Here is a 22454-nt window from a genome sequence, read left to right as displayed (position 1 = left end):
TACTTCGACACAACAATATAACATGAAATTTCAGCCAAAGTACGGTAAATTTTTACCTCCAGTAATATAGTATACACATAAAACGTGAGAACTTGTAAAACAATAGCAGACCAGGACCAGGCTACGTGACTTAAGTAGCTGAACTTTAGAGGCTGTACGGCAATCATTCATGCTTACTGAAGAGTCCTGTGCATGTGAATAAACTTTTTGCTGTTATATTACTGCTTTTAATAAACAGCTCTTCATAACATATTATGCAATGACAGAAACTTGCTAACTTTATGAGTACTAGGATGTGAACATAATTTTACATAAATTTTGTTATCAGCTCTTCATTATTCAGAAGCTATCCAGTATTCGATTTGCTTCTGGCATTATTCGGTTCGGTCTCAAAAATCTTAATTCACGCATCCCCTATATTTTTGTTGCAGATTTAAGTTCTTCAGAGTGACTTGCCGAGAAAAAAAAAACTGGTACATAATTTTTTTGAAAATGACAATAAATTACCAAAACGCCTTCAATATTTGCAGTTTTACATGTTTATTTTTCTATGCAGGCTAAAGCACCATAATTTTTTTTTGTGTAATGCACCTTACAAAAATTTCTTTTATAGTAAACTAGGTGAAGTGGCGACACTCCCAAATTACTCCTATGACAGACACCAAGGAGCTAAGTGAAAAATCAGTTTGGAGAAACCCAACGGGCATCACACAATAAGAATATGTTCTAGAAGTCTCAGAAGGTTGCAGCACCTCCAGTGGGATGCCAGGCAACACTTTGTTCTGAAAAGGCACATCTTTTTCAAAATCTTCCGTCACAGCCACAGATGTACGGCAGTGAAACCTAAAAGGGTTAAAGAAGTCAGTCCTCTGGCGCTTGGCTCTTAGAAGACTGAGCATTTCTTGGTATCTGTCACATTCTGCATATGTCACACTAAGCAGCTTGGTGCACAACTACACGGAATCCTCATTATAACAGTCATTCAGTCGTTTAGGCAGAAAACATACTTCGCTGTAGGCGGTATTTTCTTTAAAGTAGAGTCTTAAGCCGCTGTAAGGCGAGAAGTACATTCCAATTGTTTGTGAACTCGTGAAACCTAATTTCAAATGAAGCCACACTCAATTCTAGTGACATGACAGTATTGTATTTGGAGCATTGAAAAGCAGTGAAGTGCTGCACATCCTAATTATGAAAGTGACAAGAAATAATTGTAGTTGTGAGTAGTTTAGGTTTCGTTATGAACGACATGAAATTTTTTTTCACCATTTTGTTTCTAAGCAACGAAAGTTCACATATTCGACATTGAGGAAAATCAGCAAGCTATTTTGCTACAGTGTTTTGTTCCTCTTTGCCCTTTCCTGCATTTGACACTTAGTGGAGTCCTGTGCCACATTGAATCGATTTAAATGGTCATGCTGTAAAGCTGTACCCGTGGAAAGTTGGAATAAAGTAAGACAAATACATAAATAAATTTCAGTATAATGAGGGTATATTGCATGTCACGCTTTTGCATGTGGCAGTTGCTTTTTAAAAACTTCTGGCTTTTTGTTGTTTTTGCAGGCTTCACGAGTCGATAATTTCCTGGTACCAACATGCCCTATGTAAGGAACTCTGCCCTCACTTCTCGCATGGGACCAATAGCCTCTGAAGAGCCCAAGTCAGACAGCTGAAACCAAAGCACAAGTGTTGTACTTTTGTAACTCTCGGCATTTTTACGTTCGTTTATGTTTGTCTTAGTCTCGCGAAGAGCCCAATTTGGATTTCTCAAAGGAGAATACAAAAATGCCTTTCTGTGCCTTGACATTTTTATGTTACTTATGCTAGTCTCCTGAGAAGCCCACGTTGGATTGCTCAATCCAGAATACAAGTGCTGTTCTTTGTTATATTTCACTACACTTTATGGTAGTTTTTGATATAGTTCCAGCAAGAATAGTGCTTCCTTATTATTATATTATTACGTAGGAAGATGCAGACGAAAAGCTATATACAAGTATATTTACAAGGAAATACGCCGCACTTGGCCAAGAGGCAACAGCCCGCGCTAGCCTCTAATTGTCGTCGTCGTCTTCACCCTGCTCTCCTCTTTCTCATCGCAAATACTGTTCCGTAGCACTACCCCCGGAGGCAAAAGCGCCGTCCCGGAGCGACTAAACGCCGGACTCGGAAGCAGTGTAGCAGGCCTTGAGCCTACTGACGTGCACATCACTAGATGCCAGAGTAGAGGACGAGGTTGAATGCACAGGAGCAATTTCGTACTTCACAGGCGTCACCTGGCGCAGCACGCTCTAGGACCCCGTGTATCGCGAAAGGAGCTTCTCTGAAAGTCCGACTTGACGAGAGGGCGCCACAGAAGCACGAGCGCACCAGGCGAAAACTGTACGTCACGGTGGCAGGCGTTGTACTGACGCTGCTGAGTGGTTTGCGAGGCCGTCAGTCGAGTACGGGCAAGCTAGCGTGAAAGGTCGGCGAGGGCGATGGTGTCGCGCGCATACTCGGTTGTTGAGATCGCAGCAGGAGGAAGTGCCGTGTCAAGGGGCAATGTTGGTTCGCGATCGTACAGTAGATAAAATGGAGAAAATCCGGCGGTGTCATGCCGGGAACAATTATATGCAAATGTGACGTAAGGAAGGGCAATGTCCCAGTCGTGGTGGCCCTTGGAAACGTACTTGGACAGCATATCGGTAAGAGTACGGTTTAACCGCTCTGTCAGGCCATTGGTTTGAGGATGGTATGAGGTAGTGAGCTTGTGTTGAATGGAGCAGGAACGCAGAATGTCGGCGATAACTTTCGAGAGGAAGTTACGACCACGGTCAGTAAGCAGCTGTCGCGGGGCTCCATGAAGCAAGATAACGCCACGCAAGAGATAGTCCGCGACGTCAGTGGCACAACTGCTAGGGAAAGCCCGCGTAATAGCGTATCGGGTGGCATAATCAGTTGCGACGGCTACCCATTTGTTCCCAGAGGATGACGTGGAAAAAGGACCGAGGAGGTCTAATCCAACACGAAAGAACGCTTCCACAGGGACGGTGATCAGCTGGAGATGACCGACAGGTAGCACCTGCGGTGTTTTCCGATGCTGGCAGGGATCACAGGTAGCAACATAGCGTCGGACGGAGCGAGCGAGACCAGACCAATAGAAGCGGCGGCGGACGCGGTCCCAATTGCGGGTTACCCCAACATGTCCTGCAGTGGGTGCGTCATGCATCTCAAAGAGCACAGTCTGTCGTAGATGTTTTAGCACGACAAGAAGATCAGATCCGTCAGGAAGGAAGCTCCTTCGGTACAGAATGCCGCCCTGGAGGACATATCGGCGAACGGATGCGTCGGTAGGTGTACAGCGCAGACGCTCGATGAGTGCTCGCAGCGATAGGTCTTCGTACTACTCATCGGCGATGTTAGCGAAGGCAGACACAGCGAAAATGCCGTTGGCGGTACTACTATCGGCGTCGTCAGGCTTTTCTACCGGGTAGCGAGACGGGCAGTCAGCGTCCTTGTGTAGTCGGCCAGATTTGTAGGTTAGGGAGTACGAATATTCTTGGAGGCGTAAGGCCCAGCGACCAAGTCTTCCTGTAGGATCTTTCAGTGAGCATAACCAGCAAAGCGCGTCATGGTCAGGGACAACGGAATAGGGTCGGCCATATAAGTATGGGCGGAACTTCGCAACCGCCCAAACTAGGGCCAGACACTCACGCTCAGTGATAGAACAGTTGCCCCCCGCGGGTGAGAAGAGCATGCTGCCGTAAGCGATAACACGGTCGTGGACGCGCTGATGTTGTGTAAGTACTGCGCCAATTCCGTGACCGCTGGCATCAGTACTGACTTCGGTAGGCGGAGAAAGAATGAAATGGGCCAGAACTGGAGGCGTTGTGAGAAGGTCGATTAAAAGCGAGAATGCACAGGCCTCGTTATTGCCCCACCGGAAACGGGCGTCTTTTTCGAAAGGCTCGGTTAGTGGTCGTGTTATGGCCGCGAAATTTTTCACGAAACGGTGGAAGTACGAACAAAGGCCGATGAAGCTGGGCACATGCTTGACACACTTTGGAACAGGGAAGTGCATAACGGCAAGGATCTTGCCTGGGTCCGGTTGCACTCCATTCGCGTCAACGAGATGTCCAAGGACAGTAATCTAGCGACGGCCGAGTTAGCAGTTTGATGCGTTGAGTTGCAGACCGGCTCGACGAAAAACGTCCAGGACTCGTGAGAGGCGCTGGACTTGCGTAGCGAACGTTGGGGAGAATACTACAACGTCGTCCAAGTAGCACAGGCACGTGGACCATTTGAAATCGTGAAGAAGGGAGTCCATCATGCGTTCAAAAGTGGTAGGAGCGTTACATAGACCGAACGGCATCACTTTGAATTGATAAAGACCGTCGGGTGTTACAAAAGCAGTCTTCTCGCGGTCGAGATCGTCCGCGGCATTCTGCCAGTAGCCGGAGCGAAGGTCAATAGAGGAGAAATAGCGAGCACCGTGGAGGCAGTCAAGGGCGTCATCAATCCAAGGTAGGGGATATACGTCTCTTTGGTAACCCTGTTAAGGTGCCGATAATCCACGCAAAACCGCCATGAGCCATCCTTCTTCTTTGCCAGTACAACCGGTGACGCCCATGGACTACATGACGGTTCAATAATGTTCTTGTCAAGCATTTTGCGAACTTCGGCGTGAATAACTTGACGCTCAGCCGGTGACAATCGAAACGGGCGGCGATGAATAGGAGGGGCGTCACCGGTATAAATGCGATGTTTAACAGCTGTAGTTTGGGCCAAAGGATGTTCGGTAAACTAAAAAATATCGTGGCAGGAAAACAGAACGCGGTTGAGCTCACGAGCGTGCTCGGACTGCACGTCGGGCGCAGTCATTTTCTGTAAGTCGGCGATGGTACAAGTTTCCGAGTGCGATGGTAGAGGGGGATCGGATGAACTGGCGTCTACTGCAATAGATGCTACTGAGCGATTCTCGAATGAGCAAATCTTCGCCAGAGACATCCCGCGTGGCAGCACTTGTGTCGTCAAGCCAAAATTGACCGCTGGCAGGCAGACGCAATTCACCGTAATAGATAAAACGGTAGGAGGTACTGTGATCCCGTGCGTAAGTAGGACGTCTTGCATAGGAGCCGCGATGTAGTCACCGTCGGGGACTGGTGGATATGACACAAGTCAACGTAAGTCACTGCCGAAGGCGACAAGCGAACGAAGTTGACGGAACTGAGGTGACTGGGGGTGTGGTTCAGCGGGATCCAGAACAAGCAGGTCAAGGTGGAGAGTACTGGCGGAACAATCGATGAGAGCAGAATGTGCGGAGAGGAAGTCTAAGCCGAGGATGATGTCGTCGGGACAGTGGGCTATGACTGTGAATAGCACGATAGTGGAGCGATCGGCGAAGGAGACGGGGGCTGTTCCGCCATCGGCGACGCGGACAACAGGCGTCGTGGCGGGCGTGATTATTTTCCTCAACCAGTTACGAAGGTCAGCGCTCATTACCGACAAATGCGCCCCAATGTCTGTAAGAGTAGATAGAAAAACACCGTCGACTTGCACGTCAAGAAGGTACAGATGAGTGGGCAACGTCAGTAGAGCATTTGGCGTCTTAGGAAGCGATGCAGCGTCACCTCGAGGCGCTGCATCGTCTAGTTTTCCGGCTGGGAGCGGCGTCCGAAGGGAGTCGGTGAATAGGAGCGACGGGGCTGGGGGAGCGAGATTGTCGTCGTTGGGGCGAAGGCGAACGAGAATAGGGGCGGTTCGGCGCAGGAGAATCTGTGGCGGCATTATCGGAGCGTGCAGCATATGGACGAGAAGGGCCACCTAAGGAGCGAGAGTAGGCAGTATAAGTATACCTGGTCGGGCAATTCCAGCGATTGCGACAGTGCCGAGAAATGTGCCCGATTCGATGGCAGTGAAAATAAATGGGCTTGTCGTCAGCAGTGCGCCATTCATACGGGTTGCGGAAACGTGGTGGGTAAGAAGATGCGGGACGGGGCGGAATCGAAGAAGCCGGGTGGATATTAGGGCCATAGGCCGAGCAGATGGTGTGAAGACCCATGTTTTCGAACTCCTGGCGGACAACTGCCTGAATCAGGGAAACCGTGACTGCAGGTGCTTTGGAGGGGCTGGAGTCCCAGGCGGCCGGATAGGCGGCCTCGATCTCACGCCGGACGATTCTGGCATCATCGCCAGTGTTGTTGGGATGAGGAGCGTCTGCACAGGAAAATGTCGCTGGGGTGTTGGGCAGACGGGCAAACTGTTGGTCGATACGTCGGCTTTTAGCGAGTTCCAGGCCGCGGCACTCTCCTATAACTGCATCCGCCGTCGCCAAGTTGTTGAAAACGAGCAAGATGAAGGCGTAATCGGCAATGCCTTTGAGGATGTGGGAAACCTTTTCTGACTGAGTCATGAGTGTGTCAACTTTGCGGCACAGAGCCAAGACGTCCTGATTGTACGTGACATAGGGCTCTGCTGCCGTCTGCACATGGCCGGAAAGCGCCTTCTGCGCGGCAAGATTGTGACCGTAGGGGTTGCTGAACAAGTCTCGGAGCTTTTGCTTAAGCGAATCCCAACTGGTGAGCTCATCTTTGTGCGTCCGAAACCAAACTCGAGGTGTGCCACCGAGGTAAAAGACTACGTTGGCGAGCATGATAGTAGAGTTCCACCGGTTATTTCGCCTGACGTGCTCATACAGGCTGATTCAGTCCTCGACGTCTTCATAATCTTTGCCCGAGAATCGCCAGGATCACGGGGAGCGGGGAGAGTGACGTAGGTCGTCGAGGTGGCAGCAGGTGTCGGAGCCGACGGAGTCGAGTTGTCTCCGGGAGCCATGAAGGAAGGCTCGACGTACCGTCCACTGCGAAGCTCCGTGACGAGGTGCAGGGAACGTCCACCTCCACCAGATATGTTACGTGGCAGACACAGACGAAAAGTTATATACAAGTATATTTACAAGGAAATACGCTGCACTTGACCAAAAGGACAGCCCGCGCTAGCCTCTAATCGTCGTCGTTGTCTTCACCCTGCTCGCCTCTTTGTCATCGCAAATACTGTTCTGTAGCAGTAGCAATATTTTTTAAGTATCCTAAGTCATTTCATGCCAAACCACCCAATTTTGTCAAGAACTGTTCCATTATGGCAAACCATTTTAAGTTTGCTTGATTTTGAGTAGCTACAATGAGAAAATTTGAGAAAATTTGCTTTCGTACATACACTTGGGTCATTCCAGGGCAACCAGCCAGCGTTTTTTGACCATCACAAATATAGTTGAAAAAATTTAGATACGTTTGTTAAGCTCACAACTCTTCCTCCTCATTTATTTTCCTTCGCAAAAGTTTTCTAGAATTTTGGCAAAAATTGATTGTTCTTGCCCAGCTAAGCTAAAAAATTAAATTATGGGGTTTTACGTGCCAAAACCACTTACTGATTATGAGGAACGCCGTAGTGGAGGACTCCGGAAATTTCGACCACGTGGGGTTCTTGAACGTGCACCTCAATCTAAATACACTGGTGTTTTCGCAATGCGCCCCCATCGAAATGCGGCCGCCGAGGCCGGGATTCGATCCCGCGACCTCGTCCAACACCATAGCCACTGAGCAACCACAGCGGGTGCCCAGCTAAACTAGAAGGCACGGATACGTTTCTTTTGAACGGGAAATTATATTATCCAGATATTCAGATGGTGTGCATGTCAAGAGACTGAAGTGGTGTGACTGCCAACATGTGCAAAGTTTGAATTTTCTTCGAACGTAGCGAAATACAGAAGGCACAAAATAAATACAGAATCAGCCTGGTTGACTTGGTATAGCTGCAAAATGTTTCAAGCCTTGGAGGTTCAGTTTATCACCTAACAAAACTGTAAAGTTCAAATTTTTTGCAAAAAGCTTCGTGTTGACGGTGAACAAATTAGCTTTGGCGGCTGGCGCAAAAGTATGTCACCCATCATTACATACCCTTACGTGTCTGCTATGCATGTGACAAGTAACAAAAAGGCATTCTGTAAATGCGATAAATTATTTTTACAATGTTCTTTTGTGGATCACACATACAGCATAAATATATGAAGCCATGTCATCTAGCAAGGAAAGATTGTTAATATAATTAGCTACAAAAAGTACTCAACAAATTGACTGCATTTTTTATCATTACGAAGGCAGGTGACATCAAGAGCTGCAGCTGCAGTCACGACTCGTATTTTTTTAACATGAACGCAAAAAGTGGTCGCCAACGGCGTCTGACCACATCACAGTGAACACGCACATATGACTTTTATAGATGAGCGTGTTCCGGCTCTGAAACAGTGGTAAAACACAAGAATTTGTTCATACTCGTGTAGGTTTTCAGTCTTAATTATGAAAGTGTTTTCTACTTGCATCATCATTGAGGTCCAGGGAGCAGGGCACAAAGTGTCCTGCTCCCTCTATGTTGCATTGCATTGCAGTGCGACATGCCCTTTAAGACGCTTTGTATGAACAATATCAGCACTCATTCTGGATTTAGTGTCTACATAATAGCAGAATTTTCTTTTTGCAAACTGAATGAAACATATCTTTCAGCACTGCAGGACTCCCTCACGAATTGAACACGTACGAGGTCTGTTAGAAAAGTATCTGACCTTATCTTTTTTTGCGATCACCTGATGAATATGAAACAAGCCCATTTGCATCAGCCGCCCTTGAACCTTTGACGCTATAGGCAGGCGGGAAAAAAATTCGTGCATGCTCACAATCACTGGGACGCAGCGCTTGAATGAGGTAGTACGCAGTGGTCTCGTCGGTATCTTAATGCAAAGAAAATGGCGGGGCGACTGCAGCAGCGCTACTGCATCAAATTTTTGCCAGAAACTGGGCGACAGCCAAGTGGAAACCATTCGGAAGAATCAGACGGCTTTCGATGATTATGCTATGAGCAGCAAACAAATTAGCGAGTGGTACAAACGGTTTAAAGACGGCCGCACATCGGTGGTGAGCGAGCCACGCTTCGGTCGGCGATCAACATGCCGAAATGACCAGGTCATTGCCGAAGTGAACCCAGTGGTGATGCGGGACTGTCGTGTGACTATCCGAGAAATTGCGGAAGAGGTGGGCATCAGCACTTTTTCTCCACAGTCCATTGAGACCGAAGATTTGGCCACGAAGAGAGTTGCGGCGAAATTCGTGCCGAAACTGCTCAAGGTGGAGCAAAAGCAACTTCGTGTTTAAGTCTCACAGACATGCTGGATTCCACAAACAGTGACGCCGACTTCATGAACATCATAATGACTGGTGACAAGTCTTGGGTGTATGGGTATGACCCGGAAACCAAATCCCAGTCGTTACAGTGGAAGCATTCCACGTCACCGAGACCAAAGACCGCCAAGTGCGCAGCAACGTCAAAGTGATGCTGACTGCTTTCTTTGACTCCCGCGGTGTGGTACACCACGAGTACGCACCACAGGATCAAACAATCACCAAAGACTATTACAGGGATGCCCTCCGTCGCCTATGTGATGCTGTGTGGCGCAAAATACCGGAGTTGTCAACAGGTAATTGGCGCATCTGTCATGACAATGCTCCTCTCGCACTTGATTCAGAATTTCCTGGCGAGAAACCAGACTCATGTAGTTCAACAGGCTCTTTACTATCCTGATATGGCCACCTGCGAGTTCTAGCTGTTTCCAAAAATCAAGAGGTCTTTGAAAGGAGCGCGATTTCAGACAAGAGAGGGCATTAGGGCTGCAACCACAGCTAAACTAAACTCCATTCTGAAAGAGGCCTTCTCGGAATGCTTCCAACGATGGTAGCACCGCTGGGAGAAGTGGGTGGAGTTCCAAGGAGACTACTTTGAAGGTGATTCGGTTTCCAACGCTCCAGTTATGCCAGTTATTTTTCTTCGGCCAAAGGTCGGATACTTTTCTAACAGACATAACATATTTTATGTGCAACGGATGTATGCTTTTACCTGGCCCCACACCAAGTACAAGCCTCGTTGCGTTAGAGCATGTCTCTTGGCAATAGAATGCAAATACCAACACTGCTTCTCTGACATCTGTATTGCAGACGAAGCCAGCTTTGTCGTCTGCACTCCCGGCCGGCAAGCTGTGCGCACATCCGAGAAAAGGCGGTGCCGACAAAAATTCAAATAATTTTTCGGATTTTAAAATAATGCCCTTTTTAACTTCCCACATGCATAGCAGACATGTAGAGCTATCCAATAATGTATCACATATTTTTGGCCAACTACCAAAGCTGTTTTTAACTTGAACATGAAGTTTCTTGCAAAAGATTAGAATTTTACAGTTTCTTTACAAGCAATCAGCTGAACCTTGAGAGCTTCAAATATTTTTCTGCTATACTATGTCACCTGGGCTACCATTCTGTGTGGCTGGCGCAGCATGGCCTTAGTTGCTTTGGCGCCATTAAACCCGAATTAACTAACTAACTACCATTCTGTATTTAATTTGTGTCCTTTCAATTTTTCGTTACGAAAAAAACTAACGGATTGCAATTTGGCTCACTTTAGTTGGTGCCAAAATCACTTGACGTGTTCAAATATTTGAAAAATTGGCTGTTTTGGTAGGTGCATCACTTCACCGTATTTCCATGCACACCATTTGAAGGCCTCGATCAATACAATGTGCAATTTAAAAATAATGTAAAAATAAATTGATGTCGCCTAGCTCAGCTGAGCAGGAAAACAAAACTGTCACCAAAATGCTACGAAATATGTGGCAAAAATAAATAAAAGTGGGTAACGAGTGTTGAACTCTAGTAAACATATGGCAATGTTTTCAGCTATATGTGTGGTGTCAAAAAAAAAAACACTGGTCGATTCGGCATGGAATCGCACACCTGCAAGTGCATCTATGCCTTTGTCAGAGTTGTTCAGTAAAAACTGCATTTTACATAACTTTGTAAAAATGGTTTATTGCTATCTCAAATACATGAGTAAAAATTAATAGGTATACATCGGCTTAAATTTACAATGCAACAAAAAATGTTCGGTGATGGCAATGATGTGCGCTTCATGTTTGCATGAAACCAGATCTTTTTGCGAATTCTCTCGTTATTCTTTGTGGCAGTGAACAAAATTGAAATGTTACTCGCACAAGGAGTAACTCTGTAGTATTCCAGCACATCACTAATAGCTGTTTTTTTTTCATATAAAAATCTGAAGCAGTCCATATGAATAAGTCGCTTGATATGGAATGACCTGCGCAGGAACGTTATCATGGCAGAAAAGGCAACTGGATCATGCAACAGCAATGCAGCATAATAAACTGCTCCCATAGGCATCACTTATTGCGATTGCCATGTTTTAAAAGTACGTTAGGTTTACTGAAATTGGCACCCACGATTCAACCAACAAATAAGGATTATACAGAGTGATCCTTTTTCAAATTTACAGATCTTTTTAAGCTGCCAGCGCCAGGTAGCATAATTCTTGTCTATAAGCTGGATTAGTCAGAGGTGGACATTACTAGCACAAGAAATGGAAACACATTCAACTGATTCTCACAAATTTATAAATTCACTGATAACATCACGGCACATATTTCAGTTTGCAAATTGTAGGCAGTGAGTTTGAAAGACGTATTCACTTGAAATTAACTTCTACGATCAAACCAGTTTCGAGATTTTTCCATAAATGTGAGAGAAATACATGGACATTCCAGTTAATTTTGTGCTTCAATATATAACAGTGCGTTTTGTTAAAAAAAGTAAGTGCTACAACAATGCATTTCTACAGCCAGATTGATGACATGTGTCTCCTTACTGGTGTCATTCTGGAAATCCATTCCAAGTACATACACCTTGTAAAATTACCGCCTACCATTCGTAAAAACGTTATTAGGAACTCAGTTTTTGTTATTTAGCTGAATATGGTGTCTTGATTTTCCATGCAAGTAATGTTTGGCACTCTATCTAGAATTATGTTAGCTGCAACGGCCAGTCTTTAATAAATTCCATGAAACTTAAAGATAACCACCCTTCATATCAGGTCTCATTGAATGCTGTGGGCTCCAGCGAATCGTGCCATAGTTATAGTAGCACTTGCTACCTAGTAGAGAAAGCAAGTACCTTTTTTTGAGTGTCCTTATTTGTAGTCATGTCACTCTGCTTGTACATTTATTTATTTAGGTATCCATTTTTAAAGATGTATTTCTTTTGGGATATGTGTTTTACTTGAGGGTCCCCGAGACTACATTAGTCAGTATTCAATTTTGTTATGGTGTCAAGCTGCAGGAAGTTTGTATTTTGCAATAGCTTTTAAGAAGTTTATGATGTTCTCAAACTACAAATGGTTGTACATTTACAGATGTTTGGTTAGAAATAAACAGTTCACCTACAAAAATGGTTTTTGTCTGCATCAGTTCAGCACTCTTGATTTCGTGTACTATTCACTCTGACAATTGAAAAAAGTGCATAACAGTAATGCTAGCAGCTTTACAATATGGTTTATTACAGGCAATCTAGGAGCATGCTTTTGAGCCCAGGGCGACAGACGCCTGCAATACAAAAGCGCCTGTATTTAAATTTTACCCCTATCCTCTTACAGCAAACATCAACGTGGCATCAAATAGATTATATGCAACATAGCTCAGCAGTACTTTAAGGAAGATGCAGTTTTGAACACTGCTAAAGACACAGTGGGGCATGAAGCGCTTTCAACATAATTTGAGTGTTCATGTTGGACAGATCTGCAACAATTCTTCCATGGGCTTTCAACATTGAGAAACAACACATTTCAAAAATACCTCAATGGGCTTTCAATTTTCAGACTCAACATATCTTCAACAACAATTCAATGGGCGTCAAATACTGAAATACATCATAGTTTAAACAATATGTCAATGATCTTTCAAATTGAGAGGCCACAATGATGTTTCGACCCAGAAGGACCACTCAAGAGAACACTTCAGACCACGGGAACATCAAAGATATCGCCATTCCGTTCCAGTTGAATCAGATCAAGTGCTGTTCAGTCGCCGAATTCGGAACGACATTATCATCGAGCGAGCGAGACAACCAGCCACTGAAAATCGACGAGGGGTTTTTCCCGTCATTAGGACAGCAGCGGCAAAACACGATGGACTGCACGGAGCTCTGCAATACATTTTGCAGCCGTTACAAAGAACACACAAGCACCATTCAATAGACCACTTCTGGCCACGGGAACATCAAAGAGATCGCCATTCCGTTCCAGTTGAATCTTATCAAGTGCTGGTCAGTCGCCGAATTCGGAAGGATATTGTTACGGTGAAGGGAACGAAGAAGTTGAATTGGACTAGACGAAGACGAAGTCTGGCGGTTGCCTGAACGCGATATACGCTTCCTCCATATTTGCGACGAGCAGCGCAAACATCCTGTTATTCGAACTCTTATGGAACTCCTAAGCTCCTCGCCCAATGACCCGTCCCTCCGGATGTTCACCTTGCGCGATGGAACTTTATACAGTCGGAGCGTTCGTCCTGACGGCCCAGAGCTCCTCCTGGTCGTTCCCAAGCACCTTCGACTAGCCGTGCTCTAGCACCTTCAGGACGCTCCTACTGCTGGGCATCTGGGCATCACTCGTATATACGACCGCCTGCGGCGCCGCTTCTTCTGGCCCCGCATTTATCGCTCTGTGCGCCATTAGGTTGCTTCTTGCGACCTGTGTCAGCGCCGGAAGACGCCTGCTACACCTCCCGCTGGTTTGCTTCAACCAACTGATATCCCTACAGATCCTTTCTTCCGTGTGGACCTAGACCTCCTTGGCCCCTTTCCAATTTCTATCAAAGGAAACAAATGGATTGCTGTAGCAACCGATTATTCCACAATATATACCATCGCGCGAGCGCTACCAAGCAGCTGCGCTACAGATGTCGCCCACTTACTATACGACGAAATCCTGCACTACGGTGCCCCTCGCCAGTTGCTGACAGATCGGGGCCGCTACTTTTTATCGAAGGTCGTGGATGATCTGGTCCGCTCCTGCTCTACAAAACACCAGATTGCTACCGCTTACCACCCTCAAACGAACGGACTCGCCGAGCGACTCAACCGCACGCTAACTGATATGCTGGCCATGTACGTTTCCGACGATCACCGTGACTGGGACGTCGCTTTACCATACATCACTTTCGCATACAACTCGTCCCGTCACGACACTGCCGGATTTTCACCATTTTACCTTTTGTATGGTCGCGACCCCACCTTGCCCATTGACACGTTGCTACGTTCCGCAGTACAATCACCTAGCACTGGTTACGCTCGCGATGCGATGCGATGATATCGGAACGATATCACCATCAAGCGAGCGAAGCCACCGGCGACGGAAAATTCATGAACGGCGCTTCCCGACATATCGACAGCAGCGGCACCACCTGATAGACAGTACTGAGCTGCGCTATGAATTTTGGCGCCGCTACTAAGAACCCACAAGGATCACTCAAGAGACCACTTCTTGCACGGAAACATTAAATAGAACGCCATTCCGTTCCAGTTCAATCAGATCAAGTGCTGTTCAGTCACCAAATTCGGAACGATAGCATCATCAAACAAGCGAAGTCACCGGCGAATGAAAATCGATGAGGGACGTTTCCCGACATTTCGACAGCAGCGGCACCACCCGATGGACAGCACTGAGCTGCGCTATGAATTTTGGAGCCGCTACTAAGAACCCACAAGGACCACTCAAGAGACCACTTCTGGACACGGGAACATAATACGGATCTCCTTTATTTTCCTGTTCAATAAGATCAAGTGCTGCTCAGTGGCCAAATTCGGAACAATATCATCAGCAAGCGAGCGAAGCCACCAGCCACTGGAAATTGACGAGGGGTGTTCCCCATGCTTCGGACAGCACCGGCAGCACCTGATCTACAGCACTGAGCTCCGCTATGAATTTTGCAGTCGTAACTAGATACCCACAAGGGCCACTCAAGAAACCACTTCTGGCCACGGGAAGATTAAAGAGAACGCCTTTCCGTTCGTGTTCAATAAGATCAAGTGCTGGTCAGTCGCCCAAGTCGGAATGATATCATCATCATCAAGCAAGCGTAGCCACCGGCCCCTGAAAATCAATGAGGGGTGTTTTGCCGTCATCTGGACAGCAACGGCAGCCCGCGATAGACAGCACTGAGCTCTAGTCTGAATTTTGCAGCCGCTACCAGAACCCAGAAGGACCACTCAAGAGACCACTTCTGGCCACGGGAACACCAAAGAGATCGCCATTCCGTTCCAGTTGAATCAGATCAAGTGCTGTTCAGTCACCGAATTCGGAACGATATCATCATCAAGCGAGCGAAGCCACCAGCCACTGAAAATTGACGAGGGGTGTTTCCCGTCGTTAGGACAGCCGTGGCAGAACCCGATGGAGAGCACAGAGCTCTGCCATGACTTTTGCACCCGCTACTAGGAAGCCACACGGACCAATCAAGAAACCACTTCTTGCCACGGGAAGATTACAGAGATCGCTTTTCCGTTCCAGTTTAATCAGATGAAGTGCTGGTCAGTCGGCGAATTCGGCACGATATAATCATCAAACGAGCGACAACCGGCAACTGATAATCGAAGAGGGCTGTTCCCCGTCGTTTGGACAGCAGCGACAGCACCCGCTGGACAGCAGTGAGCTCTACTATGCATTTTGCAGCCGCTACGAAGTACCCATAAGGACCACTCAAGAGAACACTTCTGGCCACAGGAACATTATAGGGATTGCCTTTCGGTTTCAGTTGAATCAAATCAAGTGCTGGTCAGTCGGCGAATTCGGAACGATATGATCATTAAGAGAGCGAAGTCACCAAACACTGAAAATCGACGAGGGGTGTTTCCCGTCGTTCGGACAGGAGCGGCAGAACCCGATGGAGAGCACAGAGCTCAGCGATAAATTTTGCTGCCGTTACAAAGAACACCTAAGCACCACTCAAGGGACCACTTCTCGACACGGGAACATAGCAGGGATCTCATTTACTTTCCTGTTCAATAAGATGAAGCGCTGCTCAGTCGCCGAATTTGGAACAATATCATCAGCAAGCGAGCGAAACCACCGGCCACTAAAAATTGACGAGGGGTTTTCCCCATTGTTTGAACAGCACCGCAGCACCTGATGCGCGGCATTAAAGTCTGCCATGAATTTTGGATCCGCTACTAAGAACCCACAGGGACCACTCAAGAAACCACTTCTGGCCACGGGAAGATTACAGAGATCGCTTTTCCGTTCCACTTTAATCAGATGAAGTGTTGGTCAGTCGGCGAATTCGGCACGATATCATCATCAAACGAGCGACAACCGGCAACTGATAATCGACGAGGGCTGTTCCCCGTCGGTTGGACAGCAGCTGCAGCACCTGATGAACAGCACGGAGCTCTACTATGAATTTTGCAGCCGCTACTCGAAACCCACAAGGACCATTCAAGAAACCACTTCTGGCCACGGGAAGATTACAGAGATCGCCATTCCATTTCAGTTGAATCAGATCAAGTGCTGGTCAGTCGGCGAATTCGGCACGATATCATCATCAAACGAGCGACAACCAGCAACTGATAATCGACGAGGGCTGTTCCCCGTCGGTTGGACAGCAGCTGCAGCACCTGATGAACAGCACGGAGCTCTACTATGAATTTTGCAGCCGCTACTCGAAACCCACAAGGACCATTCAAGTAACCACTTCTGGCCACGGGAAGATTACAGAGATCGCCATTCCATTTCAGTTGAATCAGATCAAGTGCTGGTCAGTAGGCGAATTTGGCACAATATCATCATCAAGCGAGCGACAACCGGCAACCGATAATCGACGAGGGCTGTTCCCCGTCGTTTGGACAGCAGCGACAGCACCCGGTGGACAGCAGTGAGCTTTACTATGAATTTTGCAGCCGCTACGAAGTACCCATAAGGACCACTCAAGAGAACACTTCTGGCCACGGGAACATTACAGGGATCGCCTTTCCGTTCCGGAAGAAATAGGTCAAGTGCTGCTCATGAAGAAACTGTCTATAAGTGAGCACCTGTGCCATGATAATTATAAACAACGTATTCTCCATACTGTACACCTCTGAAGACCTGGAAGTCTTTTATGATTTACGAGGTTGAGGTGCATATAGAGAGCAAGTTTTAGTTCTCACGAATGATTTGGTTTAGCAAGCGCAAGTTTAACCTGCAGGTCCAGAACGGCTTTGCAAATAGGTGTGACCGGCGCGGGTCCGCGGTGGTTTCGAAAACGCGCCATGCCTTTTCGCGCAGTGTGATGTGTTCAGATGGCGCGATAACAGGCTGTCAGAGAGATGTGCCGGAAAAAATTGCGCTCAATAATATGCCAGCAGTTATAAAAGTATGTCCTGAAAATTATCTTTCGCTTGACCTTAATAATCAAATTGGCAAGATAACCTTGCAAAATACATGGTATGCAAAGTAGCGTAAAATTACTTTCTACTTTGCGTTACTCTAGTAAAAATAGCTTCGGAAGAAATGAAGTTTTTTGGTATTGGTCGGTTTCATTGGGAAGGCAAGCCTTGCTTCTTTCGCAGCAGCTGATGTGAACTCGCTAACACATGTACAACTAAAGTAGAGCTCACATTAGGAGCGGGATGCCGCAGGCTCGCAAAATCGCCGTAAACACAACGAAGTGAAACTTGGCCTAAGCAAGCCTCAATTAATATGGATTTTTCCATTGGCGTTTTGAAGCAGCGTATAAATTGACTGATCATCTGCTCTCTCTTCGTTTTTTATGTACACATTAGGGAGGTGTTTCGAAACAGAGCACTGCATGAGAGGCTGGCACGCGGTTCTCCATTCAGATTTTGACATGTTTCGGAGATACTTGCATTTTGGTTGCAGGAAATAATTTACTCTTCATACACGTCATATATTCATTACTTCTAACTCGCGTATCTGAAGTAAACAGCAAAAAATAACGTGCCGCAAAGCATATATGTACTTGTGGGGGAAAATCACACGTAACGATATTTTTCTGTTAGTTCACACTTCAAAAATATGGTTTTGTTACTAGGCACGCAAGTGCAAATAGTAAGCAACTGAAGAAAAAACGCGTTTGAATTATTGGAATTGGGGCGCTTAAATGGATCTGCTCAGTCACTACAAGAGTGGGAATGGTCCAACTCCCGCCATTCCGAGGAGTTATAAAGAGTGGAATTACATGGATTTCCACCTTCCAGAATGGAATTGGAATAAAATAAAGAGGGCCCCACTAGGCAACTAAGCCAAAAAAATTGAGAAGAATAGGCACTGCTAAGCTGGAACAAGTATCGGGATGGCGAGCAAGCTATTCCAACGAAAAATTAGGATAGAAGTGAAAATGGAGTGCATAACATTCGCAAAAAAGAAAAGGCGCCACAGAGAGCCTCTCTAACGATGTAAGAGCCCTAGCAGAAGCAATTGAACCTTTGAAAACGTGTATAAGGGGTAAAGACAGTAACATGTTCGAATGAGACGCTGCGGTACATGAAAGACGTTATTAGTGAGCACAGGGGTAAGTAGGAAATCGTAGTAACAACTTACGCAACAGAGGAGCATGAAAGGTCAAAATTTAGCCTAGGAATCTTTCGCTGCAAAAAGAATAAACTATAGATAACAAGACCAGGACGAGCAGATGAAATTCCAGTACAGCGAAGTGTGGCTTTGACTAACCAAGTGCTAGAACCTAACCTATACTAACCAATAGCTTAGAAAAGACATTTATGCACACCATTTTTAGATAGTAAGAGAGCTTATGACAACACAGAGACGAAATTGCTATAGGATATTCTCGAGCACGAGGCCCTAGACGATCATTTCGTGTATCTTTTGAGGTAGATATTGACACGTGTACTTGTTGACCTTTTCCGGGTGACCGCTTGTCAGCGCCTAACAAATGCTATCGCACAGCGCCTGACGCGCCTGCATGTATCGGAAGTTTGTGGAACGTTATCGATGGTTCCATCCGCTGTCTGCACTGAACCTTGTGTAATCTGATGCATGTATGCGCGACGCGAATAGTGTCGAACTTTGTGGAAGACACGCGGGTCCCAGCGATTACTCTGGAACATTCGACGACAGATGTATAAGAGCCGACGCGCTTGACCCGCTGATCAGATTTTGGACGATCGCCGAGTGTATTCGCCGCTATCGTGCTTTAAGTGGAGCCTGTTTATGTGGGCACAGGTTAGCCCAATAAAAGGTAGTTTTGTCTTTCACAGTATTCGTACTGTGTTCTTTAACGTCAATATCACGTGAAAATATATAGGGAAAACCGGGTACAAAACAATTAGGTTCTGGAAATTCAGCGAGTGCTGAACCAAGGAAGACGTCTATCTCAATTGTTTTCATGCTGTATGTTAAGGGCATAGAAAGATGACTTGAAAGCAGTGCATTGTGTCATAATCGTTCTTACATCCATAAGGTGAAAAAGGTAGAACAGAAGGTCCCTTGGCTGATGTGAAAGCGAAGCGGAGTGCAGCAATATTGAAACATAGAGCACTTCGTAGCTACAATAAATACGAGGTGGTGCTAGGAAATCAAAGAAATGCAATGATACCAGCGCTAACTTTCGAAAATGCAGTTCTGTGCCTTCAATCAGAAATATTTGAGGGATTGTACATTAACCTGAGGTTGATGATGATATGTAGTGTTTATTGGCGCGAGGGCCAAGTGTGGCCAAAGAGCGCCAATAACCTGAGGTTAGTCGGCTGACTGGCTTCGGAGGACCACGGTAAAACCACAAGTGATGCAATGGAAGGTGACATTGGTGAGGCTTGGTCGCAGGATCGAATCCGGGCCACGGCGGCCGCATTTCGATGGGGGCGAAATGCGAAAACACCCGTGTGCTTAGATTTAGGTGCACGTTAAAGAACCCCAGGTGGTCAAAATTTCCGGAGTCCTCCACTACGGCGTGCCTCATAATCAGAAAGTGGTTTTGGCACGTAAAACCCCAAATATTATTATTATTATTATTGGTGAGGCTTCTTTTGAGGTCAGAGACGCGCAATGGAAAATTAGTTTAGAGGAAGAGGGAACACAGATGGAAATACAACACTGCTGGCTCTCCCGTAATCGAGAGTAGATGTACGAATGAAATGGCAAGCGGCAGAATAGATTGGTTGAATATGATACTAGCCAGAATCTTAAAATGGGTCTAGTTGATGTTCGCAACGGCACACGTCACCACACCGCACCACGCCATACCGTGCACTGGTCCATACGGACGCTGCCCAACTAGAAGACAAAAATCGTCTGGTATTCGCAGACAGGCAGCGAAAGACGGACACTGCGCACTGCCGAGCTAGCAGAATGAATTGGCTTCTGGGATGTACCAAAACCCCGAATTGATTATGAGGCACGCCGTAGTGGGGGACACCGTAATAATTTTGACCACCAGGGGTTCATTACCGTGCCCCAAATGAACAGGACACGGGCTTTTTTCGATTTCTCCTCCATTCAAATGCGGCCGGGATTTGATCCCGCGACCTCTTGCTGAGCAGCGCAACACCACAACCGCTCACCCACCGCGGCGGCTCGCCCGAAGGAGGCGCCGGCCAGCGTGCCGCCGTCTCTCGAGGCGACGCCAAACTCGCGCCGCGGAGCTCGAGGAGCGTTCAACACTCGGCGTCGGAAGACAACAACGACGTGTACCTGCATCTGCATTTTGAACGTCGCTATTGGAAAAGACAAATTAACTTTAGCGCAATAGAACGCTTGAGTGATATTGTGAACAAACATTAGGAAAAACTCGGAAGCAATATTTTTATAACTTGTTTGGGCAGTAACTAGCGTATGTAATACGATCCTGTACAAAGGGCTGGGGGCCAGAGACCGCATTTTTTAATGTTTTGAGTGGTTGTCCAAATGATCTCCTTTTGTTCTCGTCATTTGCCTTTATGTTCTTGTTTGAGTGCCCGGATAACGGCTCTGGCTTTTGGCTCAAGGTCACGTAAAGGCCGCAGACATGGACAGCTAAATGCATTTCATGCTTAATGGCTGGCTAACGTGCACAAATATCTGTATCTCAAGAGCGTGGACAGGGAATGGAGGGAGAGGTTAAGAAGGTTGACAACGAAATACAGGGTAGCTGAAAGTGCAAATAGACAACCAGGGGTAAAAAAAAGAATGTGAGTGGAAGGCGGACCGGAACGTGGATGCAATGGATTTTTACAAAACGCCAAGAAACAAATCGGAAGGAAAAATCTCGATGATAAAGCAATGAGGACAACCTTGCTCTTGGAGGCCTGAGCTGGTTGCCTGAGGACAAAATATACTGGATAACATGAGGAATGTGTGTACTGCAAGGAAGTCCGGGAAGAACTCCACACATCGTAATGGAATGCCAGAGTATTCACCCAGCGAGGCCCATAGGGAGTGTCCGCCCTCCAGGAGCTCTGGTATTGAAAGAAAATTGAAGCATTCACTCGTCAGCAGTAGTGACGAAAAAACTGGTACGAGCAGTGGTGTAAAAAGGCAGGGAAGGTTGATAGAATTGGAGTAGCAAGCACGGGTAATGGTACAATATAGTGAAAGAGGCTTTAAATACCAAAGATCGAGATCAGATAGGCAAAACGCTAAAGGGTGATAGATGTAGTAAAACCTGAATAAATATCGCAAGCTAGGTGACTATTGTTTCCGCCCCATGTCAAAAGAGATGGCAATAAACCACCATCAGCATCACCTCATTCTTAGACACGCCCTTTCCCTCGTCGCGTTTCCTCGTACGCACAAGTCCGGCCTCGGCGCACCAACCACCATTGTATATATCACCAACCTACCAAAAAACGGCTGAAGAAGCCAACGGAAGCGAGCTACTTGAAATTTCAAAGTAAAATTTTCCACCACGCAGAATGCAGTTTGGTATCATGGCCTCTTTAAATATTTCAGTTGCTATTTCTTCGATGTGTTTCCAGATAATGTGTTAGCTGTCGACGCCGCATACATTAGGACGATGAGCCAAATTCATTGGTTCTGAGCGCCGTATTTTCTCTTCTTCTTCCATGTCGCGTGCCTTGAAGCATAGCACCAATGTGGCGCTATGCTTTAGTATGAGTGGTATGAACCACCAGCGATCTGTAAATCAGCGGACCGACCAAGTTACATTACTGCCGGAATAGGAAACGCCGGATGTAATGTAGAATTGAAACCTTGCTCACTCACCCGAGCCGTGATGTGCCCGACTGCGTTTGGGTAAGTGGTGCTGTTGTACGACAGGCTGACCCTGCAGTGGTCGAGGGCGATGGGCTCGCAGTGCGCTGCCGTAGCGGGCCGCTCCGTTGTGCTCAGGCCAGCCAGGTAGCCCGGATAGCGGCGCCGAGGGGTCCACGGCTCCGGCAACGGCGAAGATGCCCGGCGCTCTGCATTTTAGAAATTGTCCGCACACGCAAATTACGGGCAAGTGGGTGGTGCTACGGCAGCACACGACATTCAGAACAACTTATTGTATCATTTGCGCATCCTTTGTGCTAATTATTCAACAATTTCTTTTTTTTTGGTACCCTGAAGAGGCACACTGTTCTGACACTGCCACATTTGAGTTA

At 46.7% G+C, this 22454-nt stretch overlaps 1 protein-coding gene across 2 annotated transcripts in view; it reads right to left on the bottom strand.

The window, feature by feature from the left end:
* Positions 1–22454, bottom strand: part of LOC142566308 (uncharacterized) — a 951081-nt gene that overhangs the window by 504533 nt on the left and 424094 nt on the right. For both annotated transcript variants that reach the window (XM_075677216.1, XM_075677215.1), the window contains exon 7: positions 22075–22271. In XM_075677216.1, the coding sequence (XP_075533331.1) occupies positions 22075–22271 (197 nt within the window). The remainder of the gene's footprint in view (positions 1–22074; positions 22272–22454) is intronic.

The sequence above is a fragment of the Dermacentor variabilis genome, unplaced genomic scaffold (genome assembly GCF_050947875.1).
Source record: "Dermacentor variabilis isolate Ectoservices unplaced genomic scaffold, ASM5094787v1 scaffold_12, whole genome shotgun sequence".
NCBI classification, from domain to species: Eukaryota; Metazoa; Arthropoda; class Arachnida; order Ixodida; family Ixodidae; genus Dermacentor; species Dermacentor variabilis.
This window is presented reverse-complemented; position numbering and strand designations above follow the sequence as displayed.